Source organism: Apodemus sylvaticus, chromosome 2 (assembly GCF_947179515.1).
Source record: "Apodemus sylvaticus chromosome 2, mApoSyl1.1, whole genome shotgun sequence".
Taxonomy (NCBI): Eukaryota; Metazoa; Chordata; class Mammalia; order Rodentia; family Muridae; genus Apodemus; species Apodemus sylvaticus.
The window spans coordinates 170,160,494-170,179,596 of record NC_067473.1 but is presented as its reverse complement, the minus strand read 5'-3'; the positions used below and the strand labels follow the sequence as shown (position 1 = coordinate 170,179,596).

At 35.0% G+C, this 19,103-nt stretch overlaps 1 protein-coding gene across 1 annotated transcript; it reads left to right on the top strand.

Moving 5' to 3' along the window:
• The first annotated feature begins 17,936 nt into the window (after positions 1–17,936).
• Positions 17,937–18,863, top strand: LOC127678161 (taste receptor type 2 member 116-like). The gene has a single exon (XM_052172927.1). The coding sequence runs from the start codon at positions 17,937–17,939 to the stop codon at positions 18,861–18,863; it is 927 nt and encodes a 308-aa protein (XP_052028887.1).
• Positions 18,864–19,103: the final 240 nt, after the last annotated feature.

Below are 19,103 nucleotides of genomic sequence, written 5' to 3'. Positions count from 1 at the left end.
CGGTATCAAAAATAAATAAATAAATAAATAAATAAATAAATAAATAAATAAATAATGGTTAGAAGCTATTTCAAAACTCTCCTGGAAAGGAGAAGAAAATGGGAGATGTCCTGTTTTCTCTCTGAAACCTACTGGAGATCTCCTTAGTTCAGGTTAAGATATTTGGATCTTTTGGGACATCAAGTTCCCTCGTTGTCTATTGTACGTCTTTGGTGCACCAAAACTTGTCTATATGTGTGTCAATTCATGTTGTCTGTTGTTTTGTTTGGGTGAATGATTGGTTGTCTTTATGTTTTATGTAAAAAAAAAATGGTAAAAAGGCGTTATCTTGCTGGCAGTCCTGCCAATTCCAGTTTACACAGAGGAGGCTAATTTGAGATGCCTCACATTCTAAGGTAGGAGCCAAAGACAACTGGAAAAAAAGCTGCTTCTTAAAGGGCCAGGTGCCGGACAAGTGGAAATGGTTAATTCTCCTAGAAAAATTTCTACCATAATGATGATCGGGTTCAAAGTGCTTTATTCCTCTGAAGTTACAGCTAGAAAAAAATATATATTTGGTTTAAATTTATGAGATTTGTATGATCGCTTCATTTTTATTTCTAATTAGTCTTAAAGTTATAAATGTTTTACATATCTTGGCTATAGAGTTATAAATTAATTGGTTATAATTTAAAAGGTATAGTGTTTTTAAGAAAAGGTTAGTTTAAAACTGGTGATTCAGTGTCAGAGCCATCTTAACTAGCTACACGTGACATGACGCAACCCAGGAAATACAGGCCTCTAAGATGCTTTTAAATTGACCTGGTGTTTTGTGTAAATCTTGGCCTGGAGATTGGACTTATAAGAAATACGATTTAAAATAATGTCTCGTCAATAAGTTACAAAGTCATACATTCAAACACAAAATGATGAACAAACTTTACAATATAAAAATGTGTTTGCCATTAATTTTAAGGAGAAAAGATTATTTAAAACTGGGTTTTGCTTTCAACAAATTGTAGTTATGCTTTGATATTACAGGTTTCTTTTGTTATTTGACCTTCATACAATGGGGTCTGGTTACTCTTTACAGGACCATTGGGTGTAGGTCTGGCTTAAGAGATAACAAACTCAGATCAGGAGATTTACATTTGAGTTAATACTAAGCTCAGAGCTTCCTCAAAGCTGCTCAAAGCTGCAGAGGCTTGAGAGATGCAGTTTTGTCTTGCAGGCCTCACTTAGAGAGTTTCTGGCCAAAAGAACATTTTAACAGATTCATACAGATATGGTTCAAAATAAAGTTCACACTTAGATCTGTAAAAGATAATAAGGCTATATAGAAATTATAAAGGCATTAAAATTTGGACTGTCTACTCCATACAAAATTATTATAGGTATAGAGGGTAGTTTTTTGCCTTGCATTCTGATAATTATAAAAGCATTCACTTCTAACTTTAAAGGAGCATAAGCTAACTTTAAAAAACCAATAAAATAATTTCATTAGAAAGTTATTCCTCAAGAAATGGCTTGCTCTTAACAATGGGCTTTTAAAGTTTTTAAGAAAATGATTTTCAAAAGGTGTTAAGATAAATATTTTGCCTAAGACACTGCTTTAAGTTTGTCATTTAAGCCTCTGATGTTCTCAAGATAGATGCAAAACAAATACTGAGAGACATAACTTGGAGAAAGCTACCATAAGTATTTGTCAACAGTTTATGATATATGCTCACTTCCATTCCTTAACAAAGAGAACATTAATGTAAAATCTCTCCAAATACGATTTTGACATCCTCCAATAAAGATTTGATATAATAATAAAATGTTACAAAATAAAATCATAAAAATATTTTTTAAAAAGGATGTTTTAAGAGCGTGATAAAATGTTTGTTCCTTATTTTAAACAACAATCAAATTGATTATTATTAATTGTTAATCTATTACATGACAAGCCTTTTTGACAAAATTAATAATTGTTATCTAAAAGATAAATTGTTAAAAATTTGCCTCTATACATGTTTTTATATTGTTATAGATTTATATACACATCCTATAAAAATGCATCTACTATGGGAGTAAAGCTCATATAATTAGATCACATGTTTATTCTTTTGAGTGTCCCCTTGCTTCAGCACAGATAATTGAATTGGGTGCTGTAGCTGTTCTTTTAAAATGTTAAAAATCAAACTTTTGATTTTTATATTAATAATATACATATATAGCTCATGGCTTGCAATTGCTTAAAGTTGTTTCCTTTTAATGATACTAATTCTTAACTTTTACAATTGTTTGTACAAATACAATTTAAAAAATTAATCAAAAATATACATATGACTATTGACAGCTTTTCAAGCTTCCTAGTTATAACTATTTTAACATAAGAAACAAAATATAAATTTAGTTGTTACATATGTTATTTTTTAATACTAAATGTTCCAAATCAGATTAAGACAAATATTATAACTGATTATTATAACCAGTCATTTAAGATGTCTTATTAACAATTTGATATTAGTCACATTACTGAGATTCCTCATAATTCGCAAAGACAAGATATTATAGAACAAGCCCATAGAACTTTGCAATATTTTTATAATAAAAATAACTTTGCAATATTTTTATAATAAAAATAACTTTACAATATTTTTATAATAAAAAAGGGGAGAATAACATCTCTATATACCATAAAAAATTTTAAATTTTAATGCCAGGGAACTCTAAGTGTAGAGAAGAGGTATGTTTGTGTTTTTTCTACAGGATGCTGAAGGAACATGCTAGCTGTCAGAATATGCTGATGCTGAGATTTCACCCTGACTTTCCACCTTGCTCTCCAGCCTTTTGGGGCCCCTCCTGGGTCTTTTGTTTCTTTTGTCATTTGGCCCCTGGGCCTTTAACAGATTAACCAGTTTTGTTAAATCACAGATTGATTCTGCCTTGACAGACGTGGAGGTAGCAACCATCGGCCTTCAGTTTTCTACCCTTGCTGCAGGCACAGAGCTTTCTTGGTTCCTAAGCAGTAGAAACGTCAATGCCAGTGAGGGTGACCTCTGGCTCCTAATAGTGGCTGAGGGCCATAAGCTGTGGAGTAGCCAATGACGGGAAATATTGTGGTGCCACGAGCCAGATGCACACCGCCTCTTGGCTGCAGGGTGACTCCATGACGGGATTATTGTGAGTCCGCTACCTGGATGCCCATCACACCCACCAAGGGCCTGATTAAGCCATTGGAGTGGGATGTGATGCCAGGAGTGGATGCAACTTACATAGCCTAAGACAGAGGCCCTGCCCTACTAGGATCTAAAAGGGCCTAGTTACTGCGGTGCTGGACGTGGGGGCAAAACCACATAGCCTAAAACAGGCTCTCCACCGACCCTCTTTCCATAGCCACCCCTCAACTTAAGAAAGGAAAAAGGAGGAGATGTGGGAAGCCATCCTGAGCTATTCGGACTATTGCTTACTCATGGCCCTAAGGTGGTAGCTGCTAAAATATAAGAACAATTAACTAGAGCCTCTCCCGTGGGCATTGGTTTAGCCATTGTCTCGAGATAACTGCAGAATGGTCCTGCCTGCATCATCTCCCGCTGACTCCGGTAATTGCGGTGGAAGGAAGTCCTGAGATAACTGCGGCAGGCTCGGCCTGTGCAAACACCTGTTGTCTCCACCGGAGGACCCTTGTCTCCTCCTGCTGAAACTGCTAATTGCCCTTCCTTCCTTTGTCCCTACCTTGGGGTACGCCCCTCCTGAAAGTCTTATAACTTGGGTACCCCAGAACAATAAACGAGGCTTTGACACAACTCAGAGTGGCTTTTCATTCTTGGTGCTTGGCCTCCGTCTCTCTCCCCCCCCTTTTGACCCGCAGGTAGCACCCCTTCGGAACCCTGGAATAACTGACCCGCCGGACGGGTTACAACCTATTGTGTATTTAATCCAGGACTGTCTAAGAGACTCCTGGAACATTCAACCTACATTGCTGTTGACATTGCTTAATTACTCATGGTGAACTTTAAATCCCCATTTCTGATGATACCATGAATTATAGGAATAGGAACTTTAGAACTGGAACTATCTGCTTGCTCCCCAAGGACTAGTTTTCATGATATCAGAATGCACTCAGTGTTCAAGGTTCTAAAAGTGTGAAGCAACTAATAGTCCTACCTGATTATGACACCAATGAACCTCATCAATATGCAGCTACATCCATTGCATAATCACTCTTTGTGACCAGTAGTGGAACACATATCTTGGTGGTAACCAATTTCTCTGTAATTGTACTTAAGAGGTTTTCAACAACAGGAATACAATGCCTGATACAGGAAACTTAGTTAACTACTCATAAGCTGAGTAAAATAATGGTTATTGGAGAGGAATCTATAACAGCTGGTTTACTAAACCAGAATGATCCCTGACAAAATCATATAAACATTTGTCAATATACTCACAAATAAATGTAATCATCTGTCATCAAGAAAACAAACCTTCAAAACAGATTAAAATGGCATCAGAAAACCACAATCAAACAAAACACAAAGTTTTGAAGTCCATTCCAAATGAGTACATCTACAAAGCAGTCAAACATCTAAGACTCAGTGAATATGGAAGTAGGACAGAATGATTACAAGAGCCACGAGATCAAAGACTATGCTTTGAGGTTATACCTTTAGTAATACCAGGAGCTATATCCCTAAAGATTTACCATCATGGCCATCTAAATATCAGCTGAAAAGGGGGAACACCAAGAAACATATTGAAATGGACTAGGAAGGCATGCAAAACATCAAATGTACAGAAAGATCTACAGGCCTAAGTAAAACCTCTATATTAAAACAGGAAAGAAAGTCAAGGAAAAACAATGCAATTGGAATTCCACTGGCAAAAGGTCATTTTTGAAAACACACAAGTATTATTATATGGCCATACATATGCTTATATGTATACCTACATAGCATATGTATACTGTCTAGATTTATATTTATATATGTATATGATATATATGTATATATATACATATATATATGTATATATATATATATATATATACAAATAAATAATTGCATTCAATAAAAACTAATAGAAAAAGGAGGCCACAAATTTGAAGAGACTGAAAAATGGTGACTGTAAGCTCTTGGATGGATGAAAGGGAAGGTAGAAATTTCCACTGGGGGAAAAATGCCTTTTTCACCAATTGTCCTGGTTCAACTGGAGGTCAGCATGCAGAAGAATGCAAATTAATCCATTCTTATTTCCTTGTACTACGCTCAACTCCAAGTGGATCAAGGACCTCCACATAAATCCAGACACACTGAAACTAATAGAAAAGAAACTGGGGAAGACCCTCGAGGACATGGGCACAGGGGAAAATTTCCTGAACAAAACACTAATAGCTTATCCTCTAAGATCAAGAATTGACAAATGGGACCTCATAAAATTAAAAAGGTTCTATAAGGCAAAGGACACTGTCAAAAGGACAAAAGGGCAACCAACAAATTGGGAAAAGATCTCCCCAACCCTACATCTGACAGAGGGCTAATTTCCAATATATACAAAGAACTCAAGAAGGTAGACTCCAGAGAGCCAAATAACCCCATTAAAAATGGGGTACAGAGCTAAACAAATAATTTTAACATGAAGAATTGTGAATGGCTGAGAAGCACCTTAAAAACTGTTCAACATCATTAATCATTAGGGAAATACAAATAAAACCAACCCTGAGCTTTCACCTCACACCAGTCAGAATGGCTAGATTAAAAACTGAGGAGACAGCAGGTGTTGGAGAGGATGTGGAAAAAAAGGAATATTCCTCTACTGCTGGTGGGATTGCAAGCTGGTACAACCAATTTGGAAATCAGTCTGGCAGTTCCTCAGAAAACTGGGCATGATCCTTCCAGTGGACTCTGTTACACCACTTCTGGGCCTATACCCAGAGGATTCCCTGGCATGTAGTAAGGACACATGCTCCACTATTTTCATAGCAGCCTTATTTATAATAGCCAGAAGCTGGAAAAAATCCAGATGTCCCTCAATGGAGGAATGGATACAGAAAATGCAGTATATTTACACAATGGAGTACTACTCAGCTATTAAATACAATGAGTTCATGAAATTCTTAGGCAAATGGGTGGAACTGTAAAATATTATCCTACGTGAGTTAACCCAGTCACAAAAGAACACACATGGTATGCACTCACTGGTAAGTGGAAATTAGCCCAGAAACTCAGAATACCCAAGACACAATTCTCCTAAAAAATGATGCCCAAGAAGAAAGAAAAAGAGGCTCCTCATCCTGGAAAGGCTTGATGCAGAAGTGTAGGAGAATACCAGGACAGGGAGGTTGATTGGGAAATAGAGGGAGGGTAGAGAGCTTATGGGACTTTCGGGGAGGGGGAAACCATGAAAGGGGAAATCATTGGAAATGTAAATAAAGAATATATCTAATAAAAATAACAAAAATACAGTGGTTTTTGAAAAAATATATTGAGAGTGTGTTTGTGCATGTGTGTGTGTGTGCGTGTGTGTGTGTATGTGTGTGTGTGAGAGAGAGAGAGAGAAAGAGAGAGTGTGTATAAAAGGAGTCAGAAATTCCTAAAATAATGTTCAATTCACACGAAATTTGAAAACTTAAACTTTGACAATTTTTTCTTCCTAGGCATGAAATATATTGAGCATTTTATTAAAACTTTGAGAAAAACTTTTAAAAAAACATTAGTTTTATATTAGTTCATTCGTCTTAAATATCTAACAGTAAGTAATTTAAATACAGGATACATATTTATACATATTACTGAAAGTAGAACTTTATGTTTTTAAGTACATTTTTATTATTTTTTTCAACTAGCACAAGCTTGGATCATCTTGGATGAAGAAACTTCAGTTGATAAACACCTCCATCTACCTGGGCTGTCAACATGTTTGTGCAATATTTTATTGAGTTATGATTGATGTGGGTAGGCACAACTCACTTTTGTGAGTGCTGCCTCTGAGATAGTGGTTCAGCCTTGTATAATGGAGCAGAGTGAAAAATCCATGAAAAGCATGCCAACAATCCGCATTCCTCCATGGGCTTTTGGTCAGTTTCTGCCTCCAGATGGTATATTTTGTTTTCCTATGCTAACTTCCCTTTAAGATTGCCTGTGTTTTGAGTTGAAAGAGACACTTTCCTCCCAGATTTGTATTTTTGGTCATGAGTAATTTTAGACCAGTGTTTTATATATACATGCACACACATACATACATATATATATAACATATCTATATATACATAGATATATAGATATATAGATATATAGTTATAAATATATATCACATTTTATATATCTTATTTTATATGTTATGCATATATATACATATGTATATTCAGTTATAACTGGAAAAGAAAATAATGGAAAGTATTTGAAAATATGTGGAAGAAGAGTTAAGATTATATGTTGAACTTGGTTATTTCAGTCCTACATGTAGTCCCAGCTACTCTGGTGGCTGAGGCAAGAAGATCCGGAGTAGATTTCAGTACTGTTAATTATAGTCCTCCAAACAATAATATTAAATTAATTAATTTAGCTAATTTAAAATTTAGATTAACATTTAACTATTAAGTATATGTAGGAACGAGGTCATCTTACAGATTACAAGTCACTTGTTTCATAGAAATTATCAGCAAAATAGTTCAGCAGCTAAGGACAGACACTTGATTCCTACCCAAAGGTGCTGAGTTCAAATATTGGTTACCAAAGAGTAAGAGAGATGCAATGCTTGAAAGTTGCTGTCTGAACTTTAAAAGCCCACCATGCAAACTCACACACATACACATACACACAGACATATATGTGAACACATACATAAAATACACAGACATATACACAGACAAATATAACAAATGAGACGTGCACATAGATACACACATACTCAAATAACCTACCAACCTACCAAAGGTTTACACACAAACAGACAAATATACAAAGAAACATCCACATGTTAACACACACATAATATATATTTCACATATATATATTTCATATATATATATATATATATATATAAAGTCATTGGTAAAAGTAACTCTTACCACATTTAATTTTGAAAGAAGGGCATATAGAGCTTTAAAATATTTTTCTTTTTTACTTCTAGTAACAGATAACTCACATCTTATAGAACCCTTGAATTGTTTTTAAGAAATTATGTGAAATATGTGCATGCATTTGGTGACGCTGCTAGTGTTTTTTTGTTTGTGGTGTTTGTGTGTTTGTGTTTACTGCTTGTAAATAATAAAACTACAACACAACCTATTGTCAGATAATTGTATGAAAAAAATTTTCCTGGGACATTCCAAAGGAAACCAGAAGTAATTTGTAAGGACGTGACCTATATGTTTATTCTTAATTGTTCTTCATGTAGCTAATATACGTATGCATCAGCTTTTCACTTGCCAGAAGTGAAATCTTTTGGGAAGTGTTTTTTGAGAGCTGTGTTCCAGAGATAGCCAAGACTGTATCTCACACTGCAGCTGAACTTATAATGTGCGAGAACCACCCAGGTGGTACTGCTTTTGAGGCATGAAGAGCAGCTGAGGCTCCATACTGTGAGAGACCATGGAAGGCCACTGGTGAAAGTGCAGCCTCAATTGCAATTGATGGCCCAGGACTGAAGGGGTCATGCAAAATAATTGAAACTTGGCACCTTGGAGAGTCTATAAGAGGCTATTGGTGAAGCCTAGTTGTTCTGGAAGAGAACAGAGTTTGGAGATGCCAGTACCTTAAGATGACCACCTAGAACAGTTGCGACAGTGGAGTACAGGCAGCTGGAACCTAGAAGACAAGGTGTGTGTCATAAAGTGCAGAGCTGGAGAAGTGACCCAAGCCCTTGGAGGAATCCAGAAGATTGTGAGTTGTTCCCAGACATTAAACAGTTGGAGTTTGAGTTTGCTTTTGATTGTAACTGTGCCCTGATCTTTTTCCTTCTTGAAGTAGTAGTATTTTAGTAGAGTCCACAGTTAAGAGACTTTGAATGTTTAAGGGTCTGAATTTTAAAAGATATTGTTTATTTTAAAAGGATTGAATTTTTTATTTTTTTAATTTTAATTTTTTATTATAATCAATACAATATATAATTTTATATCAATCATAAAAATGATAGACATGTTATTAAATGAACATAAAAAGATAAAGTCATTTCATTTGTTTATATGTTTGTTTTGTTTTTAGTAGAGCTTAAATCTTGGCTCTTACTGTGATACAAACTCAAGACAAGAACAATTTTTAGACATTGGAGTTCACTGTAATAGGCTGTACTTCAATGTCCCTCACAGCATCAAAGAATTTTACCTCCATAGTAGCTAAGCTAAAAGTAAAGAGTTCTGCTATGCCAAGGAATGACTTGCAGACACAATTATTTGGATATAGATTTCCTGGTATGGTCAAAGCTATTTGACTTGAATGATTGTCATCATTCTTACCACACAGGGAGCATTTAAGAAATGGTGTGTGTATTAAGATGGTCTCTCCATGAAGTCATTCATCAACTGTTTCAATGAGCAATGGTTCTGATTGGAAGGTAGCACAGAGGTTAGTTGAGGGTAAGATTCTGGTTGATTGGCTAAAATTTTGAAAACATTCATCTCAGAAAATGAGTAACTTATAATGTCATTCTCTTCACAATAGATACAATAATTATAAATATCAAGGAAGACATTTAGTCTCAGTCTTTGTTGTTCTTCTACAGACTTCCCACAAATTAATTGTCTAGAATTCTTTTGGCCGTATAAGTAATTTTGCAATATGTATGCTATTCTGCAATTCATAGTATAGAGAAAAAACATTAAACAAACAATCCTACTAATAGAGGCTAAGATAGGAGAAGCATTATTTCATGTTCATTATGTGATAAAAAGCAAGACACTGTCATGTACAAATATTCAGAAAGTCTATATGAATTGTACAATATTGGACATATTTCTCCATTTATCAAATTAGACCACTGGATGACAGCCAACTAATTCCTCATATTTTTGCATTTCAATCAATTAGGATATGTTGGTAGCATTAATTTTCATTTTAAGAGATATTAAGGAAAAGTCATTGTTACTTCCTGTTATTTTTGTTGTTAGAGGTGGAATTATGTTTGTGTGGGTCTGTTGAAAGATTACATTCTTGCTTTTTGTAGTGTGTAGTTTTCCTCCTTGTTTTGGTATTTTCCATCTATTATCCTTTGTAGGGCTGGATTTGTAGGACAATACTGTATAAATTTGGTTTTGTTGTGGAATATCTTGTTTTTTCCTTCTATGGTAACAGAGTTTTGCTGGGTATAGTAGCCTGGGCTGGTATTTGTGTTCTCTTAGGGTCTGTATGAGATCTGCCCAGGATCTTCTAGCTTTCATAGTCTCTCGTGAGAAGTGTCTAGTGTAATTCTGATAGGCCTGCCTTTATATGTTACTTGACCATTTTACCTTACTGCTTTTAATATTCTTTCTTTGTTTAGTGCATTTGGTGTTTTGATTATTATGTGACAGGAGGATTTTCTTTTCTGGTCCAGTCTGTTTGGAGTTCTGTAGGCTTCATGTATGTTGATGGGCATCTCTTTCTTTAGGTTACGGAAGTTTTCTTCTATAATTTTGTTGAAGATATTTACTGGCCCTCTAAGTTGGGTACCTTAACTCTCTTCTACACTTATTAACCTTAGGTTTGATCTTCTCAGTGTGTCCTAGATTTCCTGGATATTTTGGGTTAGGAACTTTTTGCTTTTTGCATTTTCTTAGACTGTTGTGTCATATTTTTCCTACGGTATCTTCTGCACCTGAGATTCCCTCTTCTCTCTCTTGTATTCTGTTGGTGATTCTTGCATCTAGGACTCCTAATCTCTTTCCTAGGTTTTCTATCTCCAGAGCTGCCATACTTTGTGATTTCTTTATTGTTTCTAGTTCCATTTTGAGATCATGGATGGTTTTGTTCATTTCCTTTGTCTGTTTGATTTTGTTTTCCTGTAATTCTTTAAGGGTTGTTTGTGTTTCCTCTTTAAGGGGTTCTAGCTGCTTACCTGTGTTCTCCTGAATTTCTTTAAGGTGGTTATTTATGTCCTTCTTAAAGTTCTCTATGTTTTTTCTTTTTTCTTTAATATAGTCTCATGTATTTCTTTAAGGCAGTTATTTATGTCCTTCTTAAAGTTCTCTATCATCATCATGATATATATATATATATATATATCTTTGAAAATATTTTTCTTCCAGTTACAGATAATAACATATCTTATTGAACCCTATTTTGTTTTACAAAAACCAGATGAAGTACATGTGTTTAGTGTTGCTAATTGTGATTTTGTTGTTGGTGGTGGTAGCTGTGTATGTCTTTGTGTTTACTGCTTGTAAATTATATATCTAGAACATAATTTATCTAAGCTAGAAGATCCTTGGCAGACCTCATACAGACCCTAAGAGAACAAAAATGGCAGCCCAGGCTACTACTCCCAGCAAAACTCTCAATCACCATAGATGGAGAAACCAAGATATTCCATGATAAAAGCAAATTTACACAATATCTGTCCACAAATCCAGCCCTACAAAGGATAATTGATGGAAAACGTCAACACAAGAAGGGAAACTACAAAGAAACCCAAAAGAAGATACCCACACAAACATAAAAATGACATCAAAAATAACAGGAAGCAACAATCACTATTCCCTAATATCTCTTAACAATGGACTCAACTCCACAATAAAAAGTCATACATTAATGAAATATTTCTCATGTAAATCTTCAATTTTATTAGAAAATGTTTGTAATTCTCCTTTTAATTATTTTTTGTTGTTTTTTGTTTTTTGGGTTTTTTTTGTTTGTTTGTTTGTTTGTTCGTTTAGTTTTTTCGAGACATGGTTTCTCTGTACAGCCCTGGCTGTCCTGGAACTCACTCTGTAGACCAGGCTGCTCTTGAATTCAGAAATCTGCCTGCCTCTGCCTCCCAAGTGTTGGGCTTAAAGGAGTGCACCACTACCACCTGGCCCCCTTTTAATTTATTTAGTAATCTCTTTCATGTAATGCCTTTTCTAGTCATCTTCCTAGTGTTAGTATTTGCTCCCTTCCTCATTAATCTTGTTTCTACATTCCTCCAACAGCAAGTACACAGAATTTCTAACCAAATTATTAATCAGTTCCTATTACAGGATTACCAGCCCCTGTCTACAGAAGAGCTGCTGTCCACAGAGGTACCTGATGTGACCTTTTACCAAGTAGATCCTGATGGAGAAAGCCAACTATACCCCAAAATTGACAATGCCCCTAAGCAGTACGAAGTAGCTTAAGAGACAAAGCACCCTCATTTCCTTTATACCATCGGCTTTCCCCTCCTCCATTTCTTCTCTTTATAATAATAATAAGGAAGGAATGTTGGTACCAGGACCTGTTTCTAAGACAAGTGGTCACCATATTCTGAGAATCCATTGGGCTCATCTTTACTTGTGACCACATCACCATCTGTATATATAAGAGGAATGCCTCCCCTCTCCCCACACCCTTCTCTTTCTGCCTCCACATTTGTCCTTTTCCCTCTCAATAAACTTCACATGGAACTGTTTGGCCTGGTGTGGTCTTTCTGGAGCCACTGCCGCCCACAGATCCCAATACATACGCAATTATGTGTACTTTTATATTAGGATACTAAGGAATAATTTTCTAACATCTTAAATATTTTGATTTTTGTTTTATTCTTAACCTTTTGAAATTTAATATGTCAGATATATGTATTCATTTGTGTCTTAGAGACAGGTCCTGGTTTGTGTACCTTTTATATAGTGATGTCTTAAAACTGAATGATTTTTTTTTTTTATTGGATGGAGGAGAGATCCTCATCCACACTGGGGAAACGAAGAAAGCTTCTAAGTCTTTAGCTGCTTCTGATACTCATGAGCCTCATGAAGCTCTTCTCCAAGGTTGGATAAACCTGAGAGTTGCAAGAGGAAGGAGACTCAGACCTACAGAAAGACTTGCAAATCAGGCAGAGAGCTCCTGGAATGCAGGTCTCAGAAGTCACTGCAGCGTGTGGGGTGGGCTTTATGTATAAACCTGCCTCTGTGTCCCCCTAGTTCCTGTAAATCAGCCTTCACTCATCCTCACATAAGTAACCCTACTAAATTCACCAGTTCACTGATCTTGACCTGAGTCGAATCATTTCTTTGGCCTCTGGAATAGACAGTTACTCATGTCTTAACCGTAAAAGTTATAATACGAATGGTGCATCAGATTTTTCTAAGACAGTTTAAACAAATTTCTGTTCACCACAGACAGGACCTTAATGACTGGCCAAAATATGAATTCACCCCAAGTCAACCACAACCAATGAGTTTACTGTGCTTTTGTTTGTTTGTTTGTGTGTTTGCTTGTTTTGTTTAACAATTTACTCTGAATTGAAACATTCTATGCAGTAGATGGAACACCTTGAAAAGTTGAAAGTTACAGGACTCATGATGTTCACTCATCAATGTTATGTAATCAGTAAACAACTTGTGGGAGACTAGAAACTGCTGAGTGGTCAGGAGGAGACTCTATTGAACTAAATTGTCTTAAAGATATTCTGGCTCTCAAATCAACTTCAAATAGTACAGAGAATATTATTTGGAAGTTGATATCTATGTGGGCATAGGCTTTTAGTCTTGCAGTTGGTTTTGAGTACAACACCACTCCTTTTTATTACCCCTAAGCCCATCTCACACAGAATATTGAAAAGATAACAAAGCAAAACAAAAACAGCTAATTAATTAAAAATGTTGGATTAGTTTCTAATTATTTTCTTCATTTTCCATGATTCTGAACCTAGGACAAAGAAAAGTATGTTTGTGTTGACTCACCAGAAAAGATCTCCCACAATATTGGTCCTAATCTACATATCCTTAGTGACTGGTACTTAGAGGTCTATAAGTTTTCTGAAGATGTAGTTTAAAGATAAGGGGGAGGTGTCATATAGAATACACTTCTGGAGCCACAAGATACAGTAAATAAGGTAGATTGATTAAAATGAGCATTTGATGGTTATGTTGGTATTGTTAGTAGTGTTGTTGTTGGTGGTGTTATATGTGTATGTGTGTGTGAGTGTGTGTATGTGTGTACATGTGTTTGTGTATGTTTGTTTTATAGCCTACTCAGTCTATATTATGTTACCTGTATATATATTTTCAGGGTTAACCATGTAGTATTAGATAACCAATTCGTGTGTTCATCCATGGAGAAGACTATCATTTCCAATTTTAGCATTTCTAGTTGCCTGTATTTCTTTGGGATGAGGCCTGTTGAGCTTTTATCCATCCATGATTATTGGTGTTCTTGTTCAATTCATGTGTAGGCACCCATATTGGTAATGTTCATGGATGTAGCTCCTGAAAGTCCTAGGATACAGAATCTCACAGCAAACAATCTATTCTTCTGGCTATTCTTGTCTTTACATCCCCACTTTCTGTAATAGGTCTTGAATATCAGTTGCTGGAGTGAATTGTAGATGTACAATTCACAACTCTTCTTTTTGATTGGTCATGCATTACTTTACTAGTCTCTTGTTACAAAGATAATTTTTGTTGATGAGGGGTTAATATTTACCTTGTTATGTGTTAGAAAGAAGAGGTAATTACATTAAATTTGTGAAAATTGTTACCATAACAAGATCCAAATGTTGAGACACACAAAGGAGAACATGCTCATATAAATTCTGTATGCAAAGTAAAATCTTCAGTAAGAGCAAATTCTATATATTTATAAATACTTATTGTTTATTTGCATGAAAATATCCTTCAAATAGTAGTAGTCATTAATTCATTTGTTTATTCAGTTAATAAATACAAGTAAATGTTGAACATCTGTTACGTGTGATTTTGATGATATTTCCAGAAAATTTGAAATTTATAAAAACTGAGTTTGTAATATGTTAAAATAAGAAATATGTATGTAGCTCTAATCTCCATTTTTTCAAGCTTTTATATGTTCACATACAAATAAAGTAGGTTTTATTTTTCCATGTAAAGAAACCTAAATAAATCTTCTGCAGTTATACCTTTACTTGTTACTAATTGAGAGGTCTTGTATAAATAGCAAGAGAAAGAGAAAATGTCAGACAAATGTACAAAAAAAGACTTTGCAACTTCAATAGAGTAGAGTCATTGGAGTACATGGAATTGACATGCCCTAGTCAACAAAATCATGTTCACTCAGCATTTCATTTGGTCAGGGTTTCTTCCTCTCCATATGTGCCTGCAGAAGCACCACAGGTGTTGGGGCACAGTACAGAGGATTGATATTTTTGTGGATCATAGCTGACTAGGACTGTTAATTGCTTCCATCTCTTAGAAACTTCCAACATACCAAAAGAGAGATAAAAGAAACTTTCATGTATGATCTAGTTCAAATAGTCTGAATCCTGTGTCCTAAATATGCAAGTACTCATGGTATAGTTCGATCATGTGGTAGACTTAATTTTTCTAATAGTATTTGTGGATTCTCCATAATGGTTCCTAGATTGGCTACATCAATTTGAATTTCTCTAACTGTAAATAAGCATCCTCTACCACCACATTGCCCCACAATTTGTTGGTAATTGTAAGAATTACAGTGAGTATTTAGCATAAATAAGGAAGCAGATTCTGCCTCCAACTCTACTACAAAAATAGTTCAATAATAAAAGGACAAACTTGCTTCACTAAATCTAAGAAAGGTATAGCATAATGTAGTTGACAGTTATAGAACTCATAAGCTAAATGTCTTCTTTTGTGTCATTTTGAACATCAGTTACTGTATCTACTAACCCATCTTCTCACATTAAAACATCTACTTTATCATACATTTGAGAACATATTCACATGTAGAACTCTTAAATATCCAGAGATAATGGGGAATGCTCAATAATTTTAATAATACTTTTTAATGACTTTTTTTGTATCATTGTCAATGACCTAGATTCTAATTCTTTTTCTTTTTAACTTAAAATAGTAAAAGAGGTTTTAATGATGAGATAGTGGGTAATTTATTGTACCTATATAGATTTAACTAAAGTACATTTAAAGTGCGCTATGATTAGCTTAGTAAATTTGATTGTTATATTTAAGTTTAGTCAATATATAACTTATCAAAAATGAGTAATTGAGTAAGAAATGCAGATATCTCATAAACACATTCACACACACACACACACACACACACACACACATACACACACACACACACCATTTATTTTTTGAGAGAGGACATGTCTGTCTGAAGAAATGTAATTCTTCAATCTCTCACATAACCATAAAGAAAACGACCTTCCTACAGGGACCTTTATTATGGTGAAAACTTTATGTTGCTATATTCATTTAGAATTAAAATACAGTGATGGCCTCAGGGAAATCCTTTCATGATGAGTTTGCCCTCAATACATAGTTGTGGCAAGAAGTCTAGACATATGCTGTCTCAGCATGTGCACCATAGAACCTCAACAGTAGAGCTGCTTATATTCTTTTTTTTAATTTTAAGAATTCAATTTTTACACATGGAAGGAGCAAAGTTAGAGCCAGCCACCTGCATTGACACAGATGGAATGTTTATATATCCAATTTTTAGAAATTTTGGGAAAACTTGTCCATTGCTTCCCTGCTCTATTGTCTCCATGTATTTCCCCTTGAATGAAGGGAAAATAATCTCATATATTTTCTTTATAATCTCTTACCTAGGCATAGCTGTAGTGATAAGTATAGTTACTTATTTTGCACTCATATTTTCTCTGTTTCTCATTTTTTGACATTGATATTGCTTCAGGCAACTGAGGGTAGGGCCAGCCGTATACTCTGGAATAAATATGATAAACATTTTTCTGCATATTTACTGTTACTCTTCATATTGTATTATTGTCCCTTTACTTATATCATAGCTATCAAAGAAGAAAGAAGTGTTAGCTAGTGTCAGTTTTCCAAATTTTATAAGGATCATACCTGCAGTAAAAATGAGTGAACTGATGTTGGCATAGTAGAGGGAAGGAAAATAAGTCTATAGGTCCTTAGTGACTATAGATAAATGTGTCTTATGGGGCAAGTGTCAGACAGTAAAGATAAAGGTCTCCTGCTGTATAAATAGCCTCATTCTGATTAGTGAATGATTTCTGACACTGAAAAGATTTTCAAACATATGTTCGCATAGAATCATAAACTAATACAGTCTTTCACAATGTTTTCAGTGTTCTAATATATATTATAGAATATTATATATATTAGCAATTTTTAAACAGAAGTGCCTTAAAAATGATCAGTGTGCCATGCATGAGCTCCATGATTCAGAAATGCTGAACAGTTGAAACAATCGTGTTGAGAAAATGGATTTTGTATTCAAATAATAATGACATGGAAATTGGCATAAGCATTTGTTTGCATAAAATCAGATAATGAATATGTATTTTCTCAGTACTCAACCTTTGGAAAGTAATGATTTGCATATTATTGAGTTGTGGAGAATTTGCAGTAATTTGAACACCATACATAGGCATGGAACCTAGCTGATTCAAAAATTTCTAAAGTCATGTTATACTAAGAAGTTACTAGGTAGAAATTCATATTTTTGCTGCCTTAGATGAAGGATAAACATTTTATATGATTTACCTAATACTCATGTTAGCAGATTAACATATGTATATAAGAAGAAAATTAACAAAGCAATGATGATGCAAATAAATATATCTTCATTTGCTTTTCAGCACAAGAGACCAACAGTCTCTTCACCAAAATTTGCAATGTCTCTAGGCTGCTCTGTGTAATGCAAAATACTTGGAAATGGAGGTCAGTGCTCACTAGGGAAATGCAAATGTTTTATGATGGAAGGAATGAAATCATTAGCAAGGCTTAATGGCTTCTTTGGGATTAGACCTGTCAGTTGTTTGAGGGAGCATCATATGGTGCTGTGTTTATTGAACATTTTAGCAGCATATTTTAAAAAATCTTAGGCAGTGACAATAGAAATTGAAGCACCTAAGTGAAAATGAATGGTGTCCTACAGATCACATTTATAGTAATTCTGAGTGTAGAATTTATAATTGGCATCTTTGGCAATGGATTCATAGCTGTGGTGAACATCATGGACTTGGTCAAGGGAAGAATGTTCTCTTCAGTGGATCATATCCTCACTGCTCTGGCCATCTCCAGAATTGCACTGTTGTGGTTAGTATTAGTGAGCTGGTGCCTATCTATGCATGACCCAGTACATTGGATGACTAGAAAAATTATTGGCATAATACACACTATATGGACAACATTCAACCAAAGCAGTCTCTGGTTTGTTACAAGTCTCAGCATCTTTTATTTTTTTAAGATAGCAAATTTTTCCAACCCAATTTTCCTTTATTTAAAGATAAGAGTTAAAAAAGTAATGATAGGGACATTGATAATGTCTTTAGTTCTCTTGTGCTTAAATATTACTATTATTAATGCACCTGAAAACATGTTATTCATAGAATATGATGTAACTATGTCTAAAAGCTTGCTCTTGAATAACACACAGCTTTGTATGCTGTTTGCATTTGCTAACACTATGTTTGGGTTCATACCTTTTGCTGTTTCACTAGTCACTTTTCTTCTACTTGTTTTCTCACTGTGGAAACATCAGAGGAAGATGCAACACAGAGCCCAAGGATGCAGAGACATCAGCACTGATGCCCACATCAGAGCCTTGCAGACTTTGATTGCTTCCATCTTCCTGTATTCCATTTTCTTCCTGTCTTTTGTTCTCAAAGTTTGGAGTTCTCTGCTTCTGGAGAGAACACTGCTGCTTTTGATCACACAGGCTGCAAGAACTGCTTTTCCCTCAGTGCACTCCTGGGTCCTGATTCTGGGCAATGCTAAGCTGAGAAAGGCTTCTCTCTCTGTACTCCTGTGGCTGAGGTGCAGGCACAAAGAAGAAAACCCTTGAGTCTACAGATCTGGGTTACATTGATGTGAATGATCTTGCACATCTTAGAAGAAAATGAATTAATAGCAAATCTTATATTTATAAATTTTCACATCTGAATTATACAAAAATGTGTATAATATTTTTAAATTGCAAGACAGTGGTTTATAAGTCCTTTCAACTTGCAAGGATCTTCCAGTCTTTGTAGCACATATAAAATTTGCTAAGCATCTTCCAGTCTTTGTAGCACATATAAAAATA